The 22,020-nt window shown below is 35.4% G+C and overlaps 1 protein-coding gene across 8 annotated transcripts in view; it reads left to right on the top strand.

Moving 5' to 3' along the window:
* The window catches only part of PTPN13 (protein tyrosine phosphatase non-receptor type 13), a 227,976-nt gene that overhangs the window by 96,280 nt on the left and 109,676 nt on the right, over positions 1–22,020 (top strand). For all 8 annotated transcript variants that reach the window (XM_053901411.1, XM_053901413.1, XM_053901412.1 and 5 more), the window contains exons 4-6: positions 5,595–5,660; positions 7,892–8,077; positions 12,382–12,469. In XM_053901411.1, the coding sequence (XP_053757386.1) occupies positions 5,595–5,660; positions 7,892–8,077; positions 12,382–12,469 (340 nt within the window). The remainder of the gene's footprint in view (positions 1–5,594; positions 5,661–7,891; positions 8,078–12,381; positions 12,470–22,020) is intronic.

Here is a 22,020-nt window from a genome sequence, read left to right as displayed (position 1 = left end):
AATGTCCCACAGGCATCTCAGATTCACTAGATCTGAAACTAAATATCTTTTCACACACTGGAAGCTTTCTCCTCTTTTGTGTGCTCACTGTAAATAAATAGGCCATCATTTCCCCAGTTTGCAAGAAAGACTCTTAAGATGTCATTCTTAACTTTTCATTCACTTCAGTCCCTTGTTCCTAAATCTAGTCAGTGATTAATTCCTATTGATTCTAATTCTTCAGTGTCTCTCACATCCATCTATTTCTATTAGTCCTCAGTGCCTCTACTTTGTCCAGTCCATCATGAATGACCAGTGCTGCAAATACTTTCTAATAATCTCCCTGCCTCCAGTCTTGCCCCGGCCAGTTCATTCTTTAAACTAGCCAGTGCATTTTTGAAAAATCATATTTGATATTGTCCCTTTGCTGCTTAAAATTATTCAGATTCTTGGGGCACCTGAGTGGCTCAGTCGGTTAGGCATCCAACTTTGGCTCAGGTCATGATCTTGCAGTTCGTGGGTTCGAGCCCTACATTGGGCTCTCTGCTGTCAGTGCAGAGCCCGCTTTGGATCCTCTCTCCCTTTCTTTCTGCCTCTCTCTCTCTCTCTCTCTCTCTCTGTCTCCATCTCAAAAATAAATAAACATTAAAAAAATATTTAGATCTGCATTTCACTTGAAGAAACTTTAGACTCCTTACCATGGTCTTTGAGGGTACACTGCACCAGCCTTCTCTCTGAGCAGTCTTTATCTCAAGCTTTATGCCTCAACCATTCTGGATTTACTTCAGTGTCTTGGATGTGCTAAGTGCTTTCTTTCTTCTTAGTCTTTGCACATTCCTTTCCTCCAGCCTCGAATACTCTTTCACATCATCTCAGCTCTTGCCTCATCTCCTCATTGTCTGGCTAACTTTTCCTGTAAATCTAAAGTTTTCTCTTACACTAATTGTAGTCTCTTGTACACCACATTATCTTGTCTTGGTTACTGAAGTAGAAGGTTTGAGATGGAAGGGACCCTGTCTCATTATTATAATACTCATTATTATCGCCTCTGCTCTATGCTGGTGGTTCTCAAAGTGTTGTCTCCCAGCCGTCAGCATCAGCATCATATGGGAACTTGTTAGAAAAGCGAGTTTTCAGGGACACCTGAGTGGCTCAGTTGGTTGAGCAACAGACATCGGCTCGGGTCATACTCTCACAGTTTGTGAGTTTGAGCCCCGCATCAGTCTTGCTGCTATCAGCACAGAGCCCTCTGTAGATCTTCTGTTCCCCTCTCCCTCTCTGTCTCTCCCCCACTCACACTCTCATGCTCAAAAATAAATAAAACATTCTTTAAAAAAATTTTTTTAAAAAGAAAAGCAAGTTTTCAGACCCCACACCAAATCTACTAAATCAGAGATCACAGAGGTAGGACCCTTATCTGTGTTTTACCAGATGATTCTGATCTGTGATAAAGTTGGAGAACCATTGCTGCACTTCATATCTGCCTCTTAGGAGATGCTCAGAATTTGTTGAGTGAGCAGAAACAATTAAGGATTTTTTTTTTCACCCAAAGATATTTATGCTTTATTGCTATTAAATAGAGACCACAAAATCTCAAGGGGTTTTGCTAAAAGGAGCTATGTAGCACATATAAAACAGTTCTTAGTTCTTCAGAGAGATCACTGGGTGGGAGGGATCTGCATATCAGACTATAGTATCTTACCCAGTGTCTTATGGTCAGTGAGCCAAAGCTTTGAAGACTTTCCAGCTCCTCTTTACAGAATGGATGTAGAGGTAGAGGGTATTCTTTGAGCCTTCTCAGTGATGACTGTTTCATTATTATCCCATTTTGTTTTTCAACAAATATTTATCAAATGTGGGTTCTGAGTAAAATTTCTGGCTTTGTCACTTGAAAGATGTGTGACCACATGCAACTTGCTTACTGTTCTATGCCTCAAGTGACTTATATATAAAGAGACGATGATATTACTTGCTTCATAGTGTTATTAAAAAGTTAAATAAAATAGTACTTAGAACAGTACTCAGCACAGAGTAAGCACCCGCTAAATATTATCTATCTCTATTATATGTCAAGTGTTATTCAAGGTCCTGGGATAGAGTAGTGAATAGGACAAAGTCTTTCCACTGATAGAGTTTACATTCCAGCCCATTATAGCTAACTGTAAAGATAAAAACACATTTTTGTTCCCCATCAGTTATATTAACTAGCTCACTCAAGTGCCCTCCTGTCCATGCATGTTTTCTTTGTATCTTTATCTCTGACTCTTCCCTTTTCACATATCCACTTAATTGCCTAAATTTCTTAAGTCCAGTTCCCAAGCCTAGCCATCCTTGTCCTTTCCAATGCCAAAGGCCTGAAAACTAGGATAACTGATGGTAAGTTCCAGTCTGAAAGCCAGCAGGCCTGAGACCCAGAAGAGCTGATGTTCAAGTCCAAAGGCAAGAAAAAAGCTGGGCACCTGGGTGGCTCAGTTGGTTAAGCATCCAATTCTTGATTTCCACTCAGGTCATGATCTCACGATTTCTGGGATCGAGCCCCATGTCAGGCTCTCTGCTGACAGCCAGAGCCTGCTTGGGATTCTCTCTCTCCCTCTCTCTCTGCCGCTCCCCCACTCATGTACGCTTTCTCGCTCTCACTCTCTCTGTCACTCAAAATAAATAAACATTAAAAAAAAATTTTTTTTTTAAAGCTTATGTCCTAGTTCAAAGACGGTCTCACAGAAAGATATTTTCTATTCCTCAGGAACGGGTAAACCATTTTATTCTATCCAGCCTTCAGATGATTGGATGAGGCCTACCCACAATAGAAGAGCAATCTACTTTACTCAGTCTACTTAATTATGTGTTCATATTATCCAAAAAACTCTCACAAAAATTCCCAAAATACTATCTAGGCATCCTGTGGTCCAGTCAGGTTGATACATAAAATCAATCATTATAATATATACATAGATGATCAGCAGGTATACAGTTTTATAACCTAATTTTAATAATTGTGCTACTAACTTTATATAGTCATTTATAAAAATTAATATATAGTAACTCATTTGGCATATTGAGAAGTAAATATAATAAAGAATCTTAGAGCACTATCTCAGAATCACAAATCAATATTAACGTGTTAAAAGAAATATATTTGAATATGTAACTAGTTTTTTATGCTAAAGCCATGAAGTATTTTTCATATATGTGGGATTCACATATGAGGTTCTTTGAAAAGAAACCGAAACTGAAATATGCCAATAGCCTGCACTATGCTATCTTAAACTTAATGTACATTTAATTAAGTCCAGCAGGCATGAATTGAATATCTACTGTGTACAAGTTCTGTGTTAGTAGTTGAGAGATATACTAAGCTATGTAAAAAACACTTCCTCCAGGAAGACAAACATGGACACATCTTAATTATATTATAGGCAGTATTAGTTAACTCTTTTATTAGAGATGCGAATGAAATATATCTGTACGTGAAAGAGAGAATGCTTTATCCTGTTTGGGAAAATTTATATGGCATACATCTCTCAACCATCAGTAATATGTAGGAATTTTATTGACAGATGGAAAAAAATTCTTAGTAGAAAGAACTGCTCAAGAAAAATTGAGAGAAGGTTTTATTTTGCCAAGAGAAAATTATTTCGTAGTGCTGAAGTGTTTAGGTTGTAATCGGTAGAGGAGTATTACAGAGGAAAACTTATAAATCTGTCTAGAAAATGGAAGTGGAGGCAAGTCAGACTGACTCTTGTTTATCATTATAAAAAATTGGGATTTTTTTTTTAAGATGGGAGCTATGAAAATATTTGAAAAGAGGAACAACTTTTCTAATCTGTGATTTGGAATAAATTAGGAGGCAAAATTAGAGTAGGTTAAAGTGCTGTGAGGTTATAAAGAGCCAGTTTTGTTTGTGCATACCCCACCTATTTCTAAAGAGGATTTGACACAGTTTCCAGAATTAAAAAATAAAAATGAGAAAATAAGAGCAAAGTGAAAATAAAGACAAGAAAATAAGATGATGTTGGAATAAGATTGGTGAAAAAAAATACACATAGTAAGGGGCACCTGGGTGGCCCAGTCAGTTAAGCACCCGACTTTGGCTCAGGTCATGATCTCATGGTTCTTGGCTTTGAGCCCCACGTCGGGCTCTGTGCTGACAGCTCAGAGCCTGGAGCCTGCTTTGGATTCTGTGTCTCCCTCTCTCTCTGACCCTCCACTGCTCACACTGTGTCCCTCTCTGTCTCTCAAAAATGAATAAACGCTAAAAAAATTTTTTTTTAAATACACATAGTAAGATTACACAGTATTGATAGAGATGGGCTAAAAGTTTAGCTCTGAATTTCTTCACAGGAGGAAAAAATGGGAAATGATTACTTATAGGATTAACTGTCCTCACTTTCATCCCGCTTCCTGTCTCACAGGAAAGAAGTAGAAGCAGTCAGAAGAAACTTTTCCCAGGATCTCACTACCAGATTACTCAGCTAAATTCCCACATTCTCTGCCTCCTTACTACAATTGAGCCACCCTGTGCTTCTCTGTCCCGCCAACTCCTTCCCTGGTGCTGTACCTTCCACCCTCTCCCACTTACTCAACAGTGCTATCCCAGCAACCTTGCTGTCTCCTGCACTTCCAGTTTTCCCTGTTGGATCACTTGTATCAGCAAAAAAAAATGTGTTGTTATTTTTTTAATCTTTAAGGAGCAAACAAACAATGCAAGTAAAATCTTTTTTCACCCAACGTCTTCCTCCATCTACCACCCCATCCATTCTTAGTAAGAAAAATGCTAATCAAAATTTCAATTAAAAAAAAAATTTCAGTGAGATTTTTTTTCCCGTTTCAGATTGGCAAAAATCTAGATCTTTGTAGCACATACTATAGACAAAAAAAATTTTTGTGAAAAAAAAATCTCTTATATGTTGCTGGTAGAAATGCAAAATACTACAACTTCTTTGTAGGAGAATTTAACAATGTGTATCAAAATTACAGATGATTTACTCTTTTATTCATAATCTCTGAGAACCAAGTCAAGAGAAATACCTGCATGTACAAAATGACATCACCTATATCTCTTGTTAAATTAAAAACGCAAGTGCAGAGTAATTTTAAAGTTTCTGACATTTTATAAAAGGGGAAAAATTAAAAGATGTATCTGTGGGGTGCCTGGCTGGCTCAGTCTGTAGAGCATGTGACTCTTGATCTTGGATTCAGGAATTTGAGCCCCACCTTAGTCATAGAGATTATTTAGTTTTAAAAAGAAAGAATACTCAGGTTTCTCTTCAGATCTAATAAATCTTTCACCTTTTATTTAAAAAAAAATATGCAGTATTAGTGTGAGTTTACATAAAGAAACTTTAAAATAAATAAGAACTAATAAAATTATTGACAGATGATAGGCTAGGAAATAAAGGGGGAAATTTGTTCTGATCATTTCTAGTCTTATTTTCTATTTTAAGTTCTTACATACGTTTATGCAAAGTATGAAATGATTAATTTCTCAAATCATATGTTATACTTTATCTGGGACAAAAAGTCATGAATATATAGTACTTGCTAATTTTTTTAGTACTTGCTAAACTTTTAAATTTTATTTTACCATAATATGATTTTTAAAATTCTATTCCTAGATCCATATTTATTCTCTTGGAATGACATTGTATTGGGGAGCTGATCATGAAGTGCCTCAGAGCCAAGTAAGTCAAATTGTCACATCTGTACAACTTCACCCTTTTTAGAAAGTTCTTCCCTGTATTTATATATGTTCTACAGCATATTATCAGGCATACCAGCATTTCTATGCTGTTCCATTAATAATGTCATACTCTCAGAAAGAAATAATAAAATTCTAAAGACATTATTGTTCTCAGAATGTTCTTGGAATTATATCAGTTGCTACCCAGGTTTCAACAATTTAGTCTGTGAAATGTAGTGGCCTCTTCAAAAATTACAGCAAGTCCACATAATTTCTTCTAATTTAATGACTTATAAGAATGGTTGTAGATGTTGATGATTTCATTCTTGAACTAAAGTGATAACCTTTTTTGATGCAGAAGCATAGGAATAATAGATCTCAAAGTATATGCTTCATTACTTTTTTTTTTCTTGTCCCTTCAAAAGTATACTCCGCTAAGCCTATGGCAGCAAACACCATTATTAAAGCAACACTTTCTGAAGTCTTAGGCTCCAGTGATCATTGCGCTGTTTCTAGTCCTTATTTTCTAAAATAACTGATTCCTAAAGACCCAATATAAATATAATAACAAATAGTAACTGAAACTATAAAAATAACTTATTTCAGACTATCTAGGTGGCTCAGTGAATTTAGCATGTGACTTTTGATCTCAGCTCAGGTCTTAATCCCAAGGTCATGAGTTCAAGTCCTGCACTGATGTCTGCATTGGGCTCCATGCTGGGCATGAAGCCTACTTAAAAAAAAAAAAAAAAGATAACTATATTTCATCAGAGCAAAGATTTAACATACATAATTAGGTTTTATTTTAGGCATTTAGAAGTCAAAAAGAAAAATAACTAGGTGTAAGGGTTTGTTTTAATTAAATTAAGAAGTAACAGGCTTTTTAGGCTTTTATTCTAAAATCCAGATATCCTAAGATCCGTGAAAGATGGATGATGTCTTCAACTTGGTTCAGTCTCATTTTGTATCATGAAAAACCCTCAGTTTCAACTTGATAAATAGAAGTGAAAAAGTTAAATTATTACTGGATATATTGGTATCATATATTATACAACCTAACATACGTGCAAAATGTGATCACAGCCTATGACTAACACTTTATACTCTTCAGATAACTGAAAATTAAGTCAGTATCAATAATGTATAAATTGGAGAGGAAGTATATAAACTTTCACTAGTATTTTGCTATCAGAAATCATAGTCATTTTGCAAGTATTCAATACCATTTCAAAGTGGAAGCCCCGTCTTGTGTCAGACACTGTACTAGATACTAGGAATAGAATGGCCCGTGCCTGTGGAGTATATCCATGAGTCCAGGCATTAAATAACCAGTTATAACAATGCGTGAATGCTGTGGTAGGGAACTGGAGGGTGCCATGGAACACCAGAGTCAGAGCCTTTAACTAGATTTAGAGGGTTAGGATGTGTTTATTAAAGGACACTGCATCTAAGGTGAGATCTAAAGGATGACATAATATACAAATGGATGAGAAGCGGAAAGGAAGGGTCACAGGGAAAGCATGTTTCAACCAAAGTGGATGTACCAGTTTAAACTCCCACCAACAGTGCTTTTCTCTTTATCAATATTATCAGTCTTCTTTTTACCCATTCTGTTTAGTCATGTAGTGGCTTCTTTTTGTAGTTTTAATTTGCATTTTTTTGTATGCTTATTGGATATGTGGATATAATGTTCTACAAATCATGTCAACTAATTAAAAAATCTTACATTCCAGTTTCTCTGATTCACCAGCATAATGAGAACTGATATTCAAATGACTTGAGTCATTGCAGTATTTGAAATCTAAGTTATCATGAGAGTATCAAATTATATTTAATATATAATGAATATGTTACATTTTATCAATTGTTAGGAAATCATTTATTCACCCAAAATGTACACACACACTCACATAACTGCTTACCAAAATATTTGAATGACCTAGGAATTCCATTTCTTTATTATACCCTACCCCCCTAGCCCCCCTACCCCAAAAAAACTGTTTTTCTGTAATACTTCCTGTCTTGGGAGATGTGTGTTAACCATCTTCTGCTAATTTTTTGGATTATGAAAAGATAAAATACACTAAAATGTACATACTGCTGGATAAGGAGCTCATTTCTTCCGAGTATTTGAAATGTATTTGGTGTGGTTCCTATGACTCCTGAAATGGCTTGTTTGTTAGATAAGATTTATCCACACTTCTGAAAGTGCCTTTTCTTTCTTTACATTAGCCTATCAAGCTTGGAGATCACCTCAACAGCATACTGCTTGGAATGTGCGAAGATGTTATATATGCTCGAGTTTCTGTCCGGACTGTCCTGGATGCTTGCAGCGCCCACATTAGGAATAGCAACTGTGCACCTTCATTTTCCTACGTGAAACAGTTGGTCAAACTGGTTCTGGGAAATCTTTCTGGGGTAAGCCACAGTTCTGACTGATGCAGATAGTCATATTTCAAAATTTAGCAGAGTATCACAGGATTTTCTTTAAAGATACTATTGGTAGCATTTTCTCAATGAAGATGAGGACAGGAGAGTAAATTTCTTGTTCTAATGTCAATGGTTTATTTGAGATGGCACTTAAAATTTAGAAGCCCAGTCAATGACTTAGTCTCCTAGATTTCATAAGAATTAGTCTTTTTTTTTTTAGAACTGTATTCCAACAAGTACTATAGAGTCACAGCATGTTAGAGCTGAAATCATCTGCTCTTCGTCCTTTCTTACATCCTCAGCAAGTGGTTCTGTCTATTATGAAAAATGCACTGACATACAAAATGGGTTTTCACATTAATAACGCACTTTCTGTTGCTCTGTAACCTCTTTCTTGGCCGCTTACTTGTCTGGACAAGGCTATTCCTGAAATCCTCTCCACCCTCTGGGGACACTGTCACCTGATGGGCAGGGGTGATACATGCCTGTATCTCTGCTAGATTGCCCCAAGACCTGGACTCTCCCATTCTCTCTCTTGTCTCAGATGTGAAGAATCCCCAAAATAACACACACGGTATTTATCGTCCCACCTCTGCGTTTCTTGAGCTACATTCTATCCCATTTGCCTAGTTTCCCTTGGTTTCTGATATCTGTTTAGATCCAAACTTCATCTGCTCTTACCCTTTCAAGTGAAGTCCTTCTCCTTCGTGTGGACCACAATTTGCTACTGTCACACAGTGTTCTTGATGGCTTCTTACTTCTTCCCTAGGAGTTCAGCTCTGTCATCTTAACCAGGATGTTGTATGGCTGGCAGGGGTATATCCAAATTCCATGCAGTTTGCCAGTTAACAAGAAACAGGCTCATAGATTCTTCCGGGCAAATGGTTTGTAAACTGTACCCCATGCAGCCTTGGTACTTCTGTAGTGAAAGGAATACAGGTAGTAGAGGCTGAGTGAATGTGATTCTTGGCTGCTGATTTCCCCTCCTTAACTAGAGCTGCCTCCAATTTTAATTGATTTATTTGTTTATATTCCTGCATGTGACTTAAAAAAACAAACAAACAAAGGTAAAACTACTAAAAATCTATGAAAGCCCTCTATCCAGACTAAAGTTTCCCAAATATTTTCAAATATAGTTTTGTTTTTAAAAATTCTTGTGTGGGGATGCCTGCGTGGCTCAGTCAGTTAAGCATCTGACTCTTGATATTGGCTAGGTCTTGATCTTAGGATTAGTGGCACTGAGCTCCACATCGGACTCTGCACTGACAGTGTGGAACCTGCTTGGAATTCTCTCCTCCTTCTCTCTCTGTCCCTCCCCAACTTGTGCTGTCTCTCTCTCTCGCTCTCAAAATAAATAAATAACCATTTTTTAATTAGATTAATAAAAATTCCTTTGTGATCAAATAATTTCGAGGAAAATCTAATATTTAAGAGAAATTAGAATATATTTTCACTGCAAAACTTCAAAGAACCTTTAATACACTAGACTGTATTACTTTCAAGAATGATATGCCTACATGTAGGTGAAACATTTCCCAAACTTATTTGTGTCTTTTTTTTTTTTACAGATTTTTCCCATAATACTAATGTTCTGTAAAGCTCCCTTTGAGAAATATTGATCTGTACTAACTCACTTTATAAAGAAGGAAGTTGAGATTCACACAGCTTATGGGGTATATGTTTCCTATTAGTCCAGGGATCTTTCTGTTATACCACACCTCCTCTAAGACTTGTCTTGCTATTTTTTTGATACAGTAAAATTGTTGAAAATACTTTTTCTTCCCCTTTCCATGAAGAAATATTCCTCCATGAAATTCTATTATCCTTCTAATAGTTGCCCATGTTAGATAAAAGATGTCTATCTCTTTACATTTAGTATTTAGGTCAGTTTATTGCAGTAACTATATATTGCTCATCTACATATGAAACGTGCTAGATACTGCAGATATATATAAATTTGAATAAAATGTTTGTTCTACCTTCTAAGAGCTCTTATTTAAAGACCATTTGCTTAATTATAAAATGCAGAGAACGGTATGGAAAGCAACACAGGAAGAATTTTAAAAGCATTTTGAAGGTTTGAGGGGAAAGGATACAAATTATGACTGCATTGAAAAATAGCACTTTGAACTAGATCCAAAAGTCTAGATAGAAAGTAATCTAGGCAGAGGGAAGTAAACCTAGATAAATGCTGTGAAGTAGGAAAGAACAGGGTATGTTTGAGGAACAGTATTAAGTCTGTATGGGGAGTGTTGTGGGATTGGTTAGTAGGAGAGAAGAATAGAAGGGTCAATTAGAGTTCATATATAGGGAGCCTGCCTTTCCAGAGGCAAATTTCTACTAAGAAGAAATAACAACGTTCCAGTCATCGTTCCATTGCTCTTGCTAGTATCACTGGACAGAACTCCCAACAGCTACCGTTTTGTTCTGTTTTGTTTTTTAATGTTTACTTATTTTTGAGAGAGAGAGAGAGAGAGAGAGAGCAAGGGAGGGGCAGAGAGAGAGAGAGGGAGACACAGAACCTGAAGCAGGCTCCAGGCTCTGAGCTGTCAGCACAGAGCCTGACCCGGGCTTGAAGTCATGAACCATGAGATCATGACCTGAGCTGAAGTCAGATGCTTAACGGACTGAGCCATCCAGGTGCCCCTGGATTTATAACCCATATGCAAACAGATTTCACTAATGGAGCAATATTAAAATATGTGTGTTTGTATGTGTGTAAACAAGTATGTATGCATTCCCCTGGTGCCAGATTTAAATAATTTCTCTTCATCATTATCTCTCCTTTTTCTTGGAGTTTTTACTCTAATTGATCATCTAAATAAACCTAGTGTTCTAATTTTTCATCCCTAATCATGTGGAATTTGATCTAAGTTGATACACTTTTATTTATTTTTTAAAGGTAATGTGCTTTTTTTCCCACCAATACATTTTTAATTTATTTTTTTTTTATTTTAATTCCAGTATAGTTAACATACAGTGTTATATTAGTTTCAGGTATATAATATAGTGATTCAACAATTCTATACATCATTACTCAGTGCTCAGTTGCTCATCATGATAAGTGTACTCTTAATCCCCTTTACCTATTTCACCCATCTGCCCACCCATCTCCCCTATGATAGGCTTTATTTTATTTTATCAATTTTTTAAAGTTCTTACTTTATTAATCTTCTCATGAGAAATCTGCACAATCACCACAGTCACTGCAGAATCTTTTTATTCCTTCTGTTGTCCAGTCTCCTGCTCACTGCTAGATACTTCATTTCTTTTTGTCAACACCAGTAATTGGCTTTTGCACTGTCGTCTTGACTTTCTTCATTCTGTTCTTGTGTTCCTTTCACTGTTTTCTTGAGGTCTTTGTCTTCTCAAACAGGCCATCTCTTTGTTTGGGTTCACTTTTCTTTGCATAATCCAAGGAATCCTAAATCTTGCCAAAGCCAGTTGTCTTACCACCACCCGAATGAGTTCTGAATCCAAATACAAAGATGGTGTCTGGTGTCGTCTTGTACATTTTGGGTAGTTTTTCCCAAATTTCTTAGGTACTATCACCTTTTGGGGATGAAGAACATCAATAACCATTTGTTTCCGCTCAAGTACTCGGTTGGTTATGAACTTCCCAGTCCGGATAGCTAACTGTGTCGTTCATGATGGCAACCGAGCTTCAAGGAGCCAGGGAGGAGAAAAATAACATGCTTTATTTCAAAGGAGTACCCTTAGGTAAAGTTATTAAAGCTTAAGACTACTTAAACATTTTATTATAAAGGAGATTTAAAAGAGCATTGATTTAAATTTAATTGTCATCCCTCAATATGTCATTTAGTCTAAAGCATTTCTCAAATGTAATTTCTGGCAGGAAAAATCTGATAAATTATTTTTGAAAATAATTTAAGTCATTACCGTCAATGCATAGTTAAATCAGGAGAAAATTTATTGTACCAGAATTAATATGATTTTAAAATTATAATCTAACTTGAGAGAGTAATGTAATTATCAGGAAAAAAAAAAACTCTTCAAGTTTACTGTTTTCAGATGGAACTCATTTTAACTACTTCAGTTTGGCTTTCTTCTATAACTCTGCCTTGCCTTTCATTTCCTGAAGAGTAATTGGCCAGAACTGAGCTACATAAATCCTGTTGAAGGAATACAAATTAACAATAGTAAGTGTTGAGTGTCTTTAGTTAATGTTTTACTCCAAAAATTGTCCAACTAATGTCATTCTGTAGACAATTACCATGAAAACAAAAGGCAGGTTGTTTTGTCAAACTTGATTTTTGATTATCTGTGTACAGACGGATCAACTTTCCCGTAACAGTGAACAAAAGCCTGATCGAAGCCAGGCTATTCGAGACCGATTGAGAGGAAAAGGATTACCAACAGGTAAGAATATATTAATGGGAAACTTTTGAGCTTTAACCTTATTTCATTGTTTCTTTTATGAAATCATATTTACCTGACTTGGAAATCTGATAATTGTGACCATAATTAGAATACATATATGCAGGGGCGCCTGGGTGGCCCCCTCTCTTTCTCTCAAAATTAAATAAACATTTAAAAAAAAACAGAAAAGAATATAAGTATGCAAAGTGGAGGCAGGGAACCAACAGGAACAGTAACTATATTAATATATAAATCCTTTAAAATTATGCAGAAAACATTACTAAGACAGCCAGGACTCCCATAGTAAATCATTTCCTTTCCAATATTGTTATTATAGCAATAATATAATTTATTTACTTTATCATGGAATTTTATATTAAAAATAAATTTTTTGAGAGAGAGAGCATGAGAGAGCAGGGGAGAGGCAGAGAGAGAGAGGGAGAGAGAGAATTCCAAGCTCCGTGCTGTCAGCCGAGCCCGTGCAGGGTTCAAATGCATAAACTGTGAGATCAAGACCTGAATCAAAACCAAGAGTCGGATGCTTAACCAACTGAGCCACCCAGGAGCCCCAAAAATGCATTTTAAAGCAAGGTGAAATAAGCACATGGACACTATTGAAACAAAGTTTCAGAAAGCAACATTACTTTTACTGCACTCTATTTTGTTTCTTTATTTCTTTTTTTTTAAGATTTAATTTTATTTTTTTAAGTAATCTCTACACCCAAACTGGGACTTGAACTCACAACCCTGAGATCAAGAGTCCCACCCTCTCCCAACTGAGCCAGCCAGGCGCCCCTACTACACTGTTTTCTATTCTATTTCTTATTTTAATCGGAATCACAACCCCCTAAGTCAATTTCATTACCAACTAATTTTATGACTTGCAGTTATCAAATACTGTTTTAGGTTATAAGATACTTAGTACATAAAAACTAATGAAAAGTGGTTTTGCTGTTACAAACAGCATTAGATAATTATGCGTCCTATATAATCGCTTTTTTAAGAAAATGATTACAAATCCCAAACGTGTAAAATGAAAGCAGAAAAAATTAATTTTTACATGAAAATTTATTTTTGTGTTGAATTTCAAGCTTGGCTTATTTATGAAATGAACTTTTGTTTTTGCTGATTATCTTTGTTCTCTATTTCTCAAGCAATATTGACAATTATGATAATCTAAACATGAAAAATATTTTATAGGTGAAGCATTTTATTGTCTTAAATCTTGGGGCTGTGCAAAGTAAATGTAAATATTGCTTAAATATATTCTAATAAAACATTCTAATTGATAATAGATTAAAAAGCTAAGATGTTTAACTTTTTAATTTAATCAGATAATCAGGGCACAGCTGTCTTAGTTAAAGCCTATGAAAAAAGTCTTATTGTGAAACTTAAATATAGCCACTTGGTTATCTGAACCAAATGTTTTACAGAATTCAGAACTCTTATATTGAGAAGGAAAAATGTGCCCCTCAGCAAGTGTACTGTTTATCTTGAGAAATCAAGGAAAAGCAATAAAATCACTCTGATGGAGTGATTCTGCAATGGTTTAGTTAGTTAAGTGGCTGTTTTGGTACTTCTGTTTTACTTATGGAATAAGGACTACTTTTTTGAAAAAGTACCTTTGCTTTCATATCATCAATATAATCAATTTATTTCTGGTTACATAAGGTTACTTTTCTAATACATATATTATTTATGCATGGGTCAAAAAAACAGAAGGCAGACTATATGTGTGTGTATATATATATGTGTGTATATATATATACACTATATAGTATAATGTAGTATAGTTTTAAAATAAAGGGAAATATTTTTACCTTCTTCTTGTAGGTAAAAATATTTCCCTTTATTTTAAAACTATACTACAACTTGAGATATTGATATAGCGTGAACCTTGGCACCAAGAAGAGCAGCATTTTGTTAATCCATCAACTTTTCAGTCAGTCTCCTGTTTTAGAGCTGAATAATAATAGAAAATTATAGTTAAATGTCAATGGCAAGCTGGAAGAGTCTTTTTCAAGAAGACATAGTGAACACTTTAATAAGTGAATGTTAGATTTAAAAGAAATTTTTCTTTCTTTTCTTTCTCTTATTTATCATCTTTCTGTTTCTCCTCCCTTTCCCCCATCCCTCTCTCTCCTTCCCTCACTCTCCGTTTCTCTCTCTTCTTCCTTATTTCTCATTCCTTTCTTTCTCTAATCTTTTTCTGGAATTCCCTTCTATCATCTCCTACTATCATTAAATGGCCATGTTATAGAATTGAAGTTGGTTTTCTTGTTTGTTATTTGTTGAGTTAGTAACTATAATGTTATATTATTAATTGTTAATTTTTAAGTAGTTTTTTCCTTAAAAAAAAAAAAAAGAAATGTTCCTATATATATGAGTCCCCCATTTTATCCCTGTCCATCATATATTCCATAGAAAACAAAAAAGATCATCATGCCATATTTAAAGACTTAAGTGTTAACATTGTTTAGATTGTATTACTTTCAATCACTCAGTCTTATTGTTACAGACAGTAATTATTTCATACTATTTTAGTGTTGATAGTTTGAGCTGAATCTATTATCTACTCTAAAACATACTTTAAATAGAAGGTTATTTTATTGTCATTTACATTTATACATATTTATACATATTTTTTAATAAATGTGTATACAAAATTAAGCTTTCTGGACATGTAGATGCTAAGGAAAGAGAATACCTATTATATTAAGCACACTAGTTTTTGTAGATGAAAAATGAATATTTGTCAATTCAATGGATATGAGAAAAAGTTTTATAAGACTATTAGATTTCATAATACATTTGTAATACAATTTTAATGGTTCCATAAAGAAATATATAAGACTCTATGATTTATTGTTTTAGATAATCTATGTTTAAACATTAAGTTGTATGCAAAGTAAAAAAAAAAAAAAAGCTGTAGTTCACCATCTTGGCTCATATTATTAGACTATTTTCTTACTATAAAAACAAATATATCAGAAGTTTTAGGGGCGCCTGGGTGGCTTAGTCAGTTAAGCATCTGACTCTTGATTTTGACTCAAGTCATGATCTCATGGTTTGTGAGTTTGAGCCCCACTGAATCAGGCTCACGCTGACATTACAGAAGAGCCTAGTTGGGATTCTCTCTCTGTCCCTCCCGCACTCACACACATGCACTTTCTCTCTCCCTCTCTCTCAAAATAAACTTTAAAAAAAGCTTTAAACCAAATTATTAATGCCTTTTGTGATTTTGTTTTTATAATATTAAGAGGTATTCAGTATTATTATCTAACAGTTCTTTAGAATGCTTATGATTCATAGACTATCCAAATGCAGATAATTTTGGCTTGACTGTAGTGAGTTTAAAATTTTGACAGAGAAATCTTTAGACTGTCCATTGATTTTATATCCAGTCATATCCTTTTATTGGAGAATTAAATCTCTATACCAATACTCAGGAGAATTTGTAAGGAATTACAATTTATCATTCAAGATAAACCAAATTTTGTTTGTGTTTACATTTTGGATAGAATTAGAGGTCCTTATACTTAAACAATAGCCTTTTTTAGATCACGTGTCATGGAAGAGTATTCCTCAGTTCTTAGCCATTGCTTTGCACAGTAGTATTACTGCTCAAGGGCTCTCTTAATTACCTTTAACAAATGTATAAAACCACATCTCAAAGATAGAATCAATATAATATACCACTTATAGCCAGTACCAGACAAGCAATTAGCAGCTAATAGTCAATGTTATATACTAATATAGCATATATAGTTAATATAAAAACTTTAAGATTAAAAAAATTACCTTGTGAAGAAGAAATATTCTTCTAGGACACCAGTGTTACTTTTGGGCAGTGCCAGGGTTTGGTTTTGTGTTGTTGTGTTTGTTTGTTTGTTTGTTTGTTGTTGTTTTAATGCTTGCTTGCTTATTTATTCATTCATTCATTCATTTATTTATTTTGAGAGAAAGGGAGAGTGTGGGCAGGGAGGGGGCAAAGACAGAATCCCAAGCAGACTCCGCAATGTCAGTGCAGAGCCTCATGTGTGGCTGAATTCCATGAGATCGTGACCTGAGCCGAAATCAAGAGTCGAACACCTAACCAGCTGAGCCGCCCAGGTGCCCAGGCAGTGCCAGTTCTTAACTGTCAGTGGCCACTTGCAGCACAGGGCCTTGTTATACTACATCAGTACTAAAACATTCTCTTTGATGCAAACCAACCTGAAACCTTTATGTAGTGATAGCTTTAGTTTATTAGGTTCCTAGCCACAGTTTTCAGAAAAGAAAATTTCAAAATGGGCAGTGAGATACAAAATTAGGTTAAAAGAAGTAAGCGATTTTAGGGTTAACGCCTGTATCTAAGTGATTTGGTCGTCAGATTGAAACTTAACAATGACATTTTTATCTATCAGTAAATGACCTTAAAAGGTCTTTCCTCGTATCTTACCTCTCAGATCTGTTACAAAAGCTTAAGGCCTAGGGGCGCCTGGGTGGCTCAGTCGGTTAAGCGTCCGACTTCAGCTCAGGTCACGATCTCCCAGTCTGTGAGTTCGAGCCCCGCGTCAGGCTCTGGGCTGATGGCTCAGAGCCTGGAGCCTGCTTCCGATTCTGTGTCTCCCTCTCTCTCTGCCCCTCCCCCGTTCATGCTCTGTCTCTCTCTGTCTCAAAAATAAATAAACGTTTAAAAAAATTAAAAAAAAAAAAGCTTAAGGCCTAAACTATTGGGCTGTCTGCCCCCATTTTGTTATTTTATACTGCCAATGCTGATAAAATGGCTTCAGTAAGCAGAAAGAAATCAAACGTTTCCTGCCAAGCTTAAGGCAGAAACCTACACCGTGATCAGATCAGCATGATAGTGCTTCAGAACTTGGGCGTATTGGCAATATCATGTTTCTTTTTTTATGTACTTGAACACACTTGTGAGGACAGATGGGTAATCGGGGAGCCTCTTTTAATACTGAAATGTCATTTTGAACTTAGCTTCTAGGGGACACTTGAATTTTTGAGTCTTGTCTGAGCGGAAAGGTGAATGATGGTATCCAAGTAAGGATGATGTTAATCATATGTAACAAAAATAATTAAACACAATGTACTTTACAAGGGAGATTTTTTTTAATTTAGCTAAAATAAATGGACTAGGTTCTATTAGGAAGACTTTTTATATTCTTAAAATCTTTTATTTTTATTTATTTTCCCCATTTAGTTTTTAGCAAGCTGTGTATTCTCCAGAAGGAAAATGTTTATGGATTCATTTTATATTTGGATGCTCATAATTGTATGTAAAATAATTGTGTCTGTAAGCTCTCTCTGAACTCAGAGCCTTTTTGAGAGATGAAAAATCCACCTGTAGTCACCATTTATCCTGTTTTGAATAATTTGATTTTTTTAAATTATACAATCTAAAACTTTTGTTGGAGATCTTTTGATTTCTGGTTTCATGATTTCTTCTCAAAGGAACTTTTAAATTCCCCCTTGGTAGATAATTATATGCTGAGGAAAATAAAGCAGAAATGAAAGGGAGGAGGAATTTAGAATTTTATGTTGCCCTTATTCAGAAGATCTCATAATAGTTCATTAGGGGTTAGTTCATTTATCCTGTCCTCTTTAAGAAGAAAGCATAACAAGTTATGTCCACGGTTTTGTAAATGAAGTGAGAAACATAGATATTAAGTGGCTTGCCCAAGCTCATGGATTGAATTTGGTAAAGCTAGAATTAAAACCCATGTGTTTTGACAGTAATCTTTCTGGTAAATTATGCTACCTAAATTGGCTTTAAAAGGTTTCAAGAAGTTATGCATTCAATCCATTCTACAATCATTCTTTTGGAACGTCTTTAATCAGGAACTAGAAATACAAAAACAGGTAAGACGTGGTTTCTTATGTTATTGTTCCAGTGGGGGAGGGGTGAGGAAATGAGTGGGAGTGATGACAGATACCAATATAATGGATAATTTTAATATAGTGAAAGAAATGTCCTAAGAGAGGGTCAGAATGCTCTATGAATATAGTGACAGGAGCTAGTAGTTCTCCCAGGATGGGAACATATTAAAGAAGTTTCCACCTGAACGCTTTTAAGAGTAGTTCCAATGGCACTGCCTTCAGAAATAATTAACTTCCTATAATCAAAATGGGTAGTGAGCACAGCTCTTAGATGTACTTAATGTTTTCAGTGCTGTTTACTGCCTGTTAAATAAAATAATTGTAATAGCCCAGCTATTATATATATATATATATATATATATATATATATATATATATATGTAATACATATAATAAAAATATCTGGAAAGCAGTTGAAGAAATTGCACTTTATGCAGCCTCAAATAAAGTTAGTAAGTAAGGGGCACTGGTGTTAACAACAGTACATGGTTCTCGCTCGTCTAACAGACTTGTGCACCTAATAAATGAGTCTGGAATTCCATGTTTCTCCTCACTTAAAGGGCCAGATTCTATATTTGAACAGATTGGTGATATTTTTCCCACAGTGCTTTAGCAATTCAAGGCAACCATGATATGTTATTTGATGTTGTATATATTTTATCCACTTGTGAAATGTTAATCAGGCAAATACATACCCAGTTGTATAGTTGAAGATAATGAGTATCATTGACATGACAAAATGCACTGAGACTCCTGCCAGTTAGTAATATGTGATTTAAAAATGGTGTGTTTAGGGGCGCCTGGGTGGCTCAGTCGGTTAAGTGTCCGACTTCGGCTCAGGTCATGATCTCACAGTCTGTGGGTTCGAGCCCCGCATCAGGCTCTGTGCTGACAGCTCAGAGCCTGGATCCTGCTTCCAATTCTGTGTCTCCCTCTCTTCTCTGCCCCTCCCCTGCTCATGCTCTGTCTCTCTCTGTTGCAAAAATAAATAAAAACATTAAAGAAAAAAAATTTTTTTAAATGGTGTGTTTATACCAGCCCAAATCCATCTCTGTTACCTACCTGAAGGTTGTCTTTTTTTTTTTTGTTTTCCTCATCTAAAAAGCAAACAAAAGCAGTCATAAGCCAATAGACACACTGGAGAAACCACTCCAAACATCTCTTTCCTAACCCTTCTTTTTTCTTCCTTAAAAAATGATCTACACTCAGTTTCTGCCTTTAATGCTTTTGTGGTTCATAGCTCTTACAATTTTACTTTAGAGCATATACATACCAAGTATATACATATCACTTTGAACCTTGTTTCACATGACCACAATTTTTTGCCCATTTTCCTCAAGAGTATCAATCCTTCCCCCGTCCCTTCTTTCTTTCTCACTCCCCTTCCTATTTCACCATTCCTTCGTTTTATTGGCTACCAGAAGAGACATGATTATGGTTCAAAACTATCTTCTATTAGTAATAGTCATGAGACTTTAAGTTGGCTATCATAATGTGATTTTCAGACATGGAGAGCAAATTGAACCATGGTTAAATTTGGCATATTTTGTAGATGGAGAGCACCAAAGTAGTGAAAACTTTTAAATGGATTATTTTCTTTTATTTTTTAAATTTTTTTTAATGTTTATTTATTTTTGAGAGACAAAGTGCGAGCAGAGGAAGGGCAGAGAGAGAGGGAGACACAGAATCTGAAACAGGCTCCAGGCTCTGAGCTGTCAGCACAGAGCCCGATGCAGGGCTCAAACCCATGAACCTTGAGATCATGACCTGAGCTGAAGTCGGACGCTTAATTGACTGAGCCACCCAGGCGCCTCTTAAATGGATTATTTTCATTATAATTTTGTCTGACCTCACAGAATTTAAAAATGGTAACTTTCTGGACTTTTAATAAATAGGAACTGAAATATTTTTATATCTACTACTGTGCATAAAGACAAAAACCTAGCATTTATAGAGCAGTAGTTATCCAAGAACCACCTTATTAGCAATTAGTTTTAAATTTTATATGGCTGGTGAGAAGACACGGTGCTTTTAGGATCCCATGGTCCATTAATATATTGTTAATAAATACTAATGACCTAAAAAAGAATGATAAATCTACCTGTTACAGATAGAATAAACTCATGGCACATATGGTGATTATTTCAATAGTGGTCAGAGTAGGCCTCACTGAAGAAGTTATATTTAAAATAAAAGTATAGGATAAGAAACAACTAATCATGAGAAAGGTCTGGACCATTCAGGCCAAAGAAAACAATATGTATAAATGTCCTAACATAGAAGAGAGCTTAACAAGAAAACCTGTGGCCTGGATGGAATAAAAGAAGTGGAGATGAGACTAAGAAAGTTTCAAACAGCAGACCTGAAAGGAGTCCGATTTTATTTTGAGTATAATACTATGCCTTTGAGACTTATTAAAAAAGGTAGTGGCATCATGGAATTTATATTTAAGAAGATAACTCTGACCGCTGAATAGAGAGTGGATTGAATGAAGAAAGAATGGGGGAGGGCTATCCAGAAGCCATTGGAGTTTTCTAGTCAAGTGGTATTGTTAACTGGGAATAGGGTGATGCCAGTGAAAATCGAAATAATCACATGGAGTAAGTTATCTTTGAGAAGTTAAATAGTCAGTACTTCTGATGGATTTGATATGGGCAGTAAGGATGATGAAGGATTTCAGGATGGTGCCTTTATTTCTGTTTTGAGCAATCAATTGGATAATGATGCCACTTTCTGTAATTTGAAAGATTGGCGTTGAATGGATATCTCTGGATGTAGGAAGCAAAAAGTTGGTTTTCAGCATGTTCAGGTTGAGGTGCTTGTAAGATTTAGTAATAGAAGTTCCAACTATGTAATAATGGAGCTCCCAGAAGACATTGGTGCCAAGAATTTAAATTTGGGAGTTATCAGTATATAGATAATACTTAAAGCCTTGTTAGCAGATGAAATTATATAAGAAAAGAGTGAAAAGATAGGGTTCTAAAACTGATATCTGAGGACATCCAACATTTGAATATCTGATAGAGGAGGAAAAAGCAAAGACTAAGAATGAGCAATCTAAGAAGTAGGAGAAAACACTCTTGTAAAGAGAGGATTGTTCTTTATTAAGTGACTGTCATCACCATCAGTTGTTGCTGATGGGTAGTTGTTGCTGTAGAGGTAGGTAGGATATGGATATAAAATCATTGGATTTGGCAATATGGGGGACATTAGTGATACATAAGGAGAGTTGCCCAGGTGTGGAGGAGTTGGAAGTTGGCTAAAGTGAGACTACTGAATGCGAAGTAAGAAATTGGAGACAGCAGTGGCAAGAGGGAAATGTGGTAACAGGGTAGAGGTTTTGTTTAGTTTGCTTTTTATTATAGAGACATTAAAGCATGTTTATGTACTAATGGTAATGACTCAATAGAAAGAGGGGTTAATTAACATGGAGGACGGAAGTTAACCAAAGAAGCAAAATCTCTGATAACATGAAAGGAGAGGAGATTGAACACGTATTGGGAATTGGCCTTCACCTGGTAAAAGATTTCATCTTTTGAGACAAGGGAAAAGATTGGCAGACATGGGTAGATGTGTAGAATTAGCCATGGAAAAGTGAAAAAGCTCTCTTCTGACAGATTCTATTTTCTGGTTGGAATATGAGATAAGATCATCAGAAAAAAGAAGAGGGAATTAAG

The sequence above is a fragment of the Panthera pardus genome, unplaced genomic scaffold (genome assembly GCF_024362965.1).
Source record: "Panthera pardus isolate Hobbes unplaced genomic scaffold, ASM2436296v1 HiC_scaffold_13, whole genome shotgun sequence".
Lineage (NCBI taxonomy): Eukaryota > Metazoa > Chordata > Mammalia > Carnivora > Felidae > Panthera > Panthera pardus.
The sequence above is the reverse complement of the archived record's forward strand: the minus strand, read 5'-3'. Positions and strand labels throughout refer to the sequence as shown.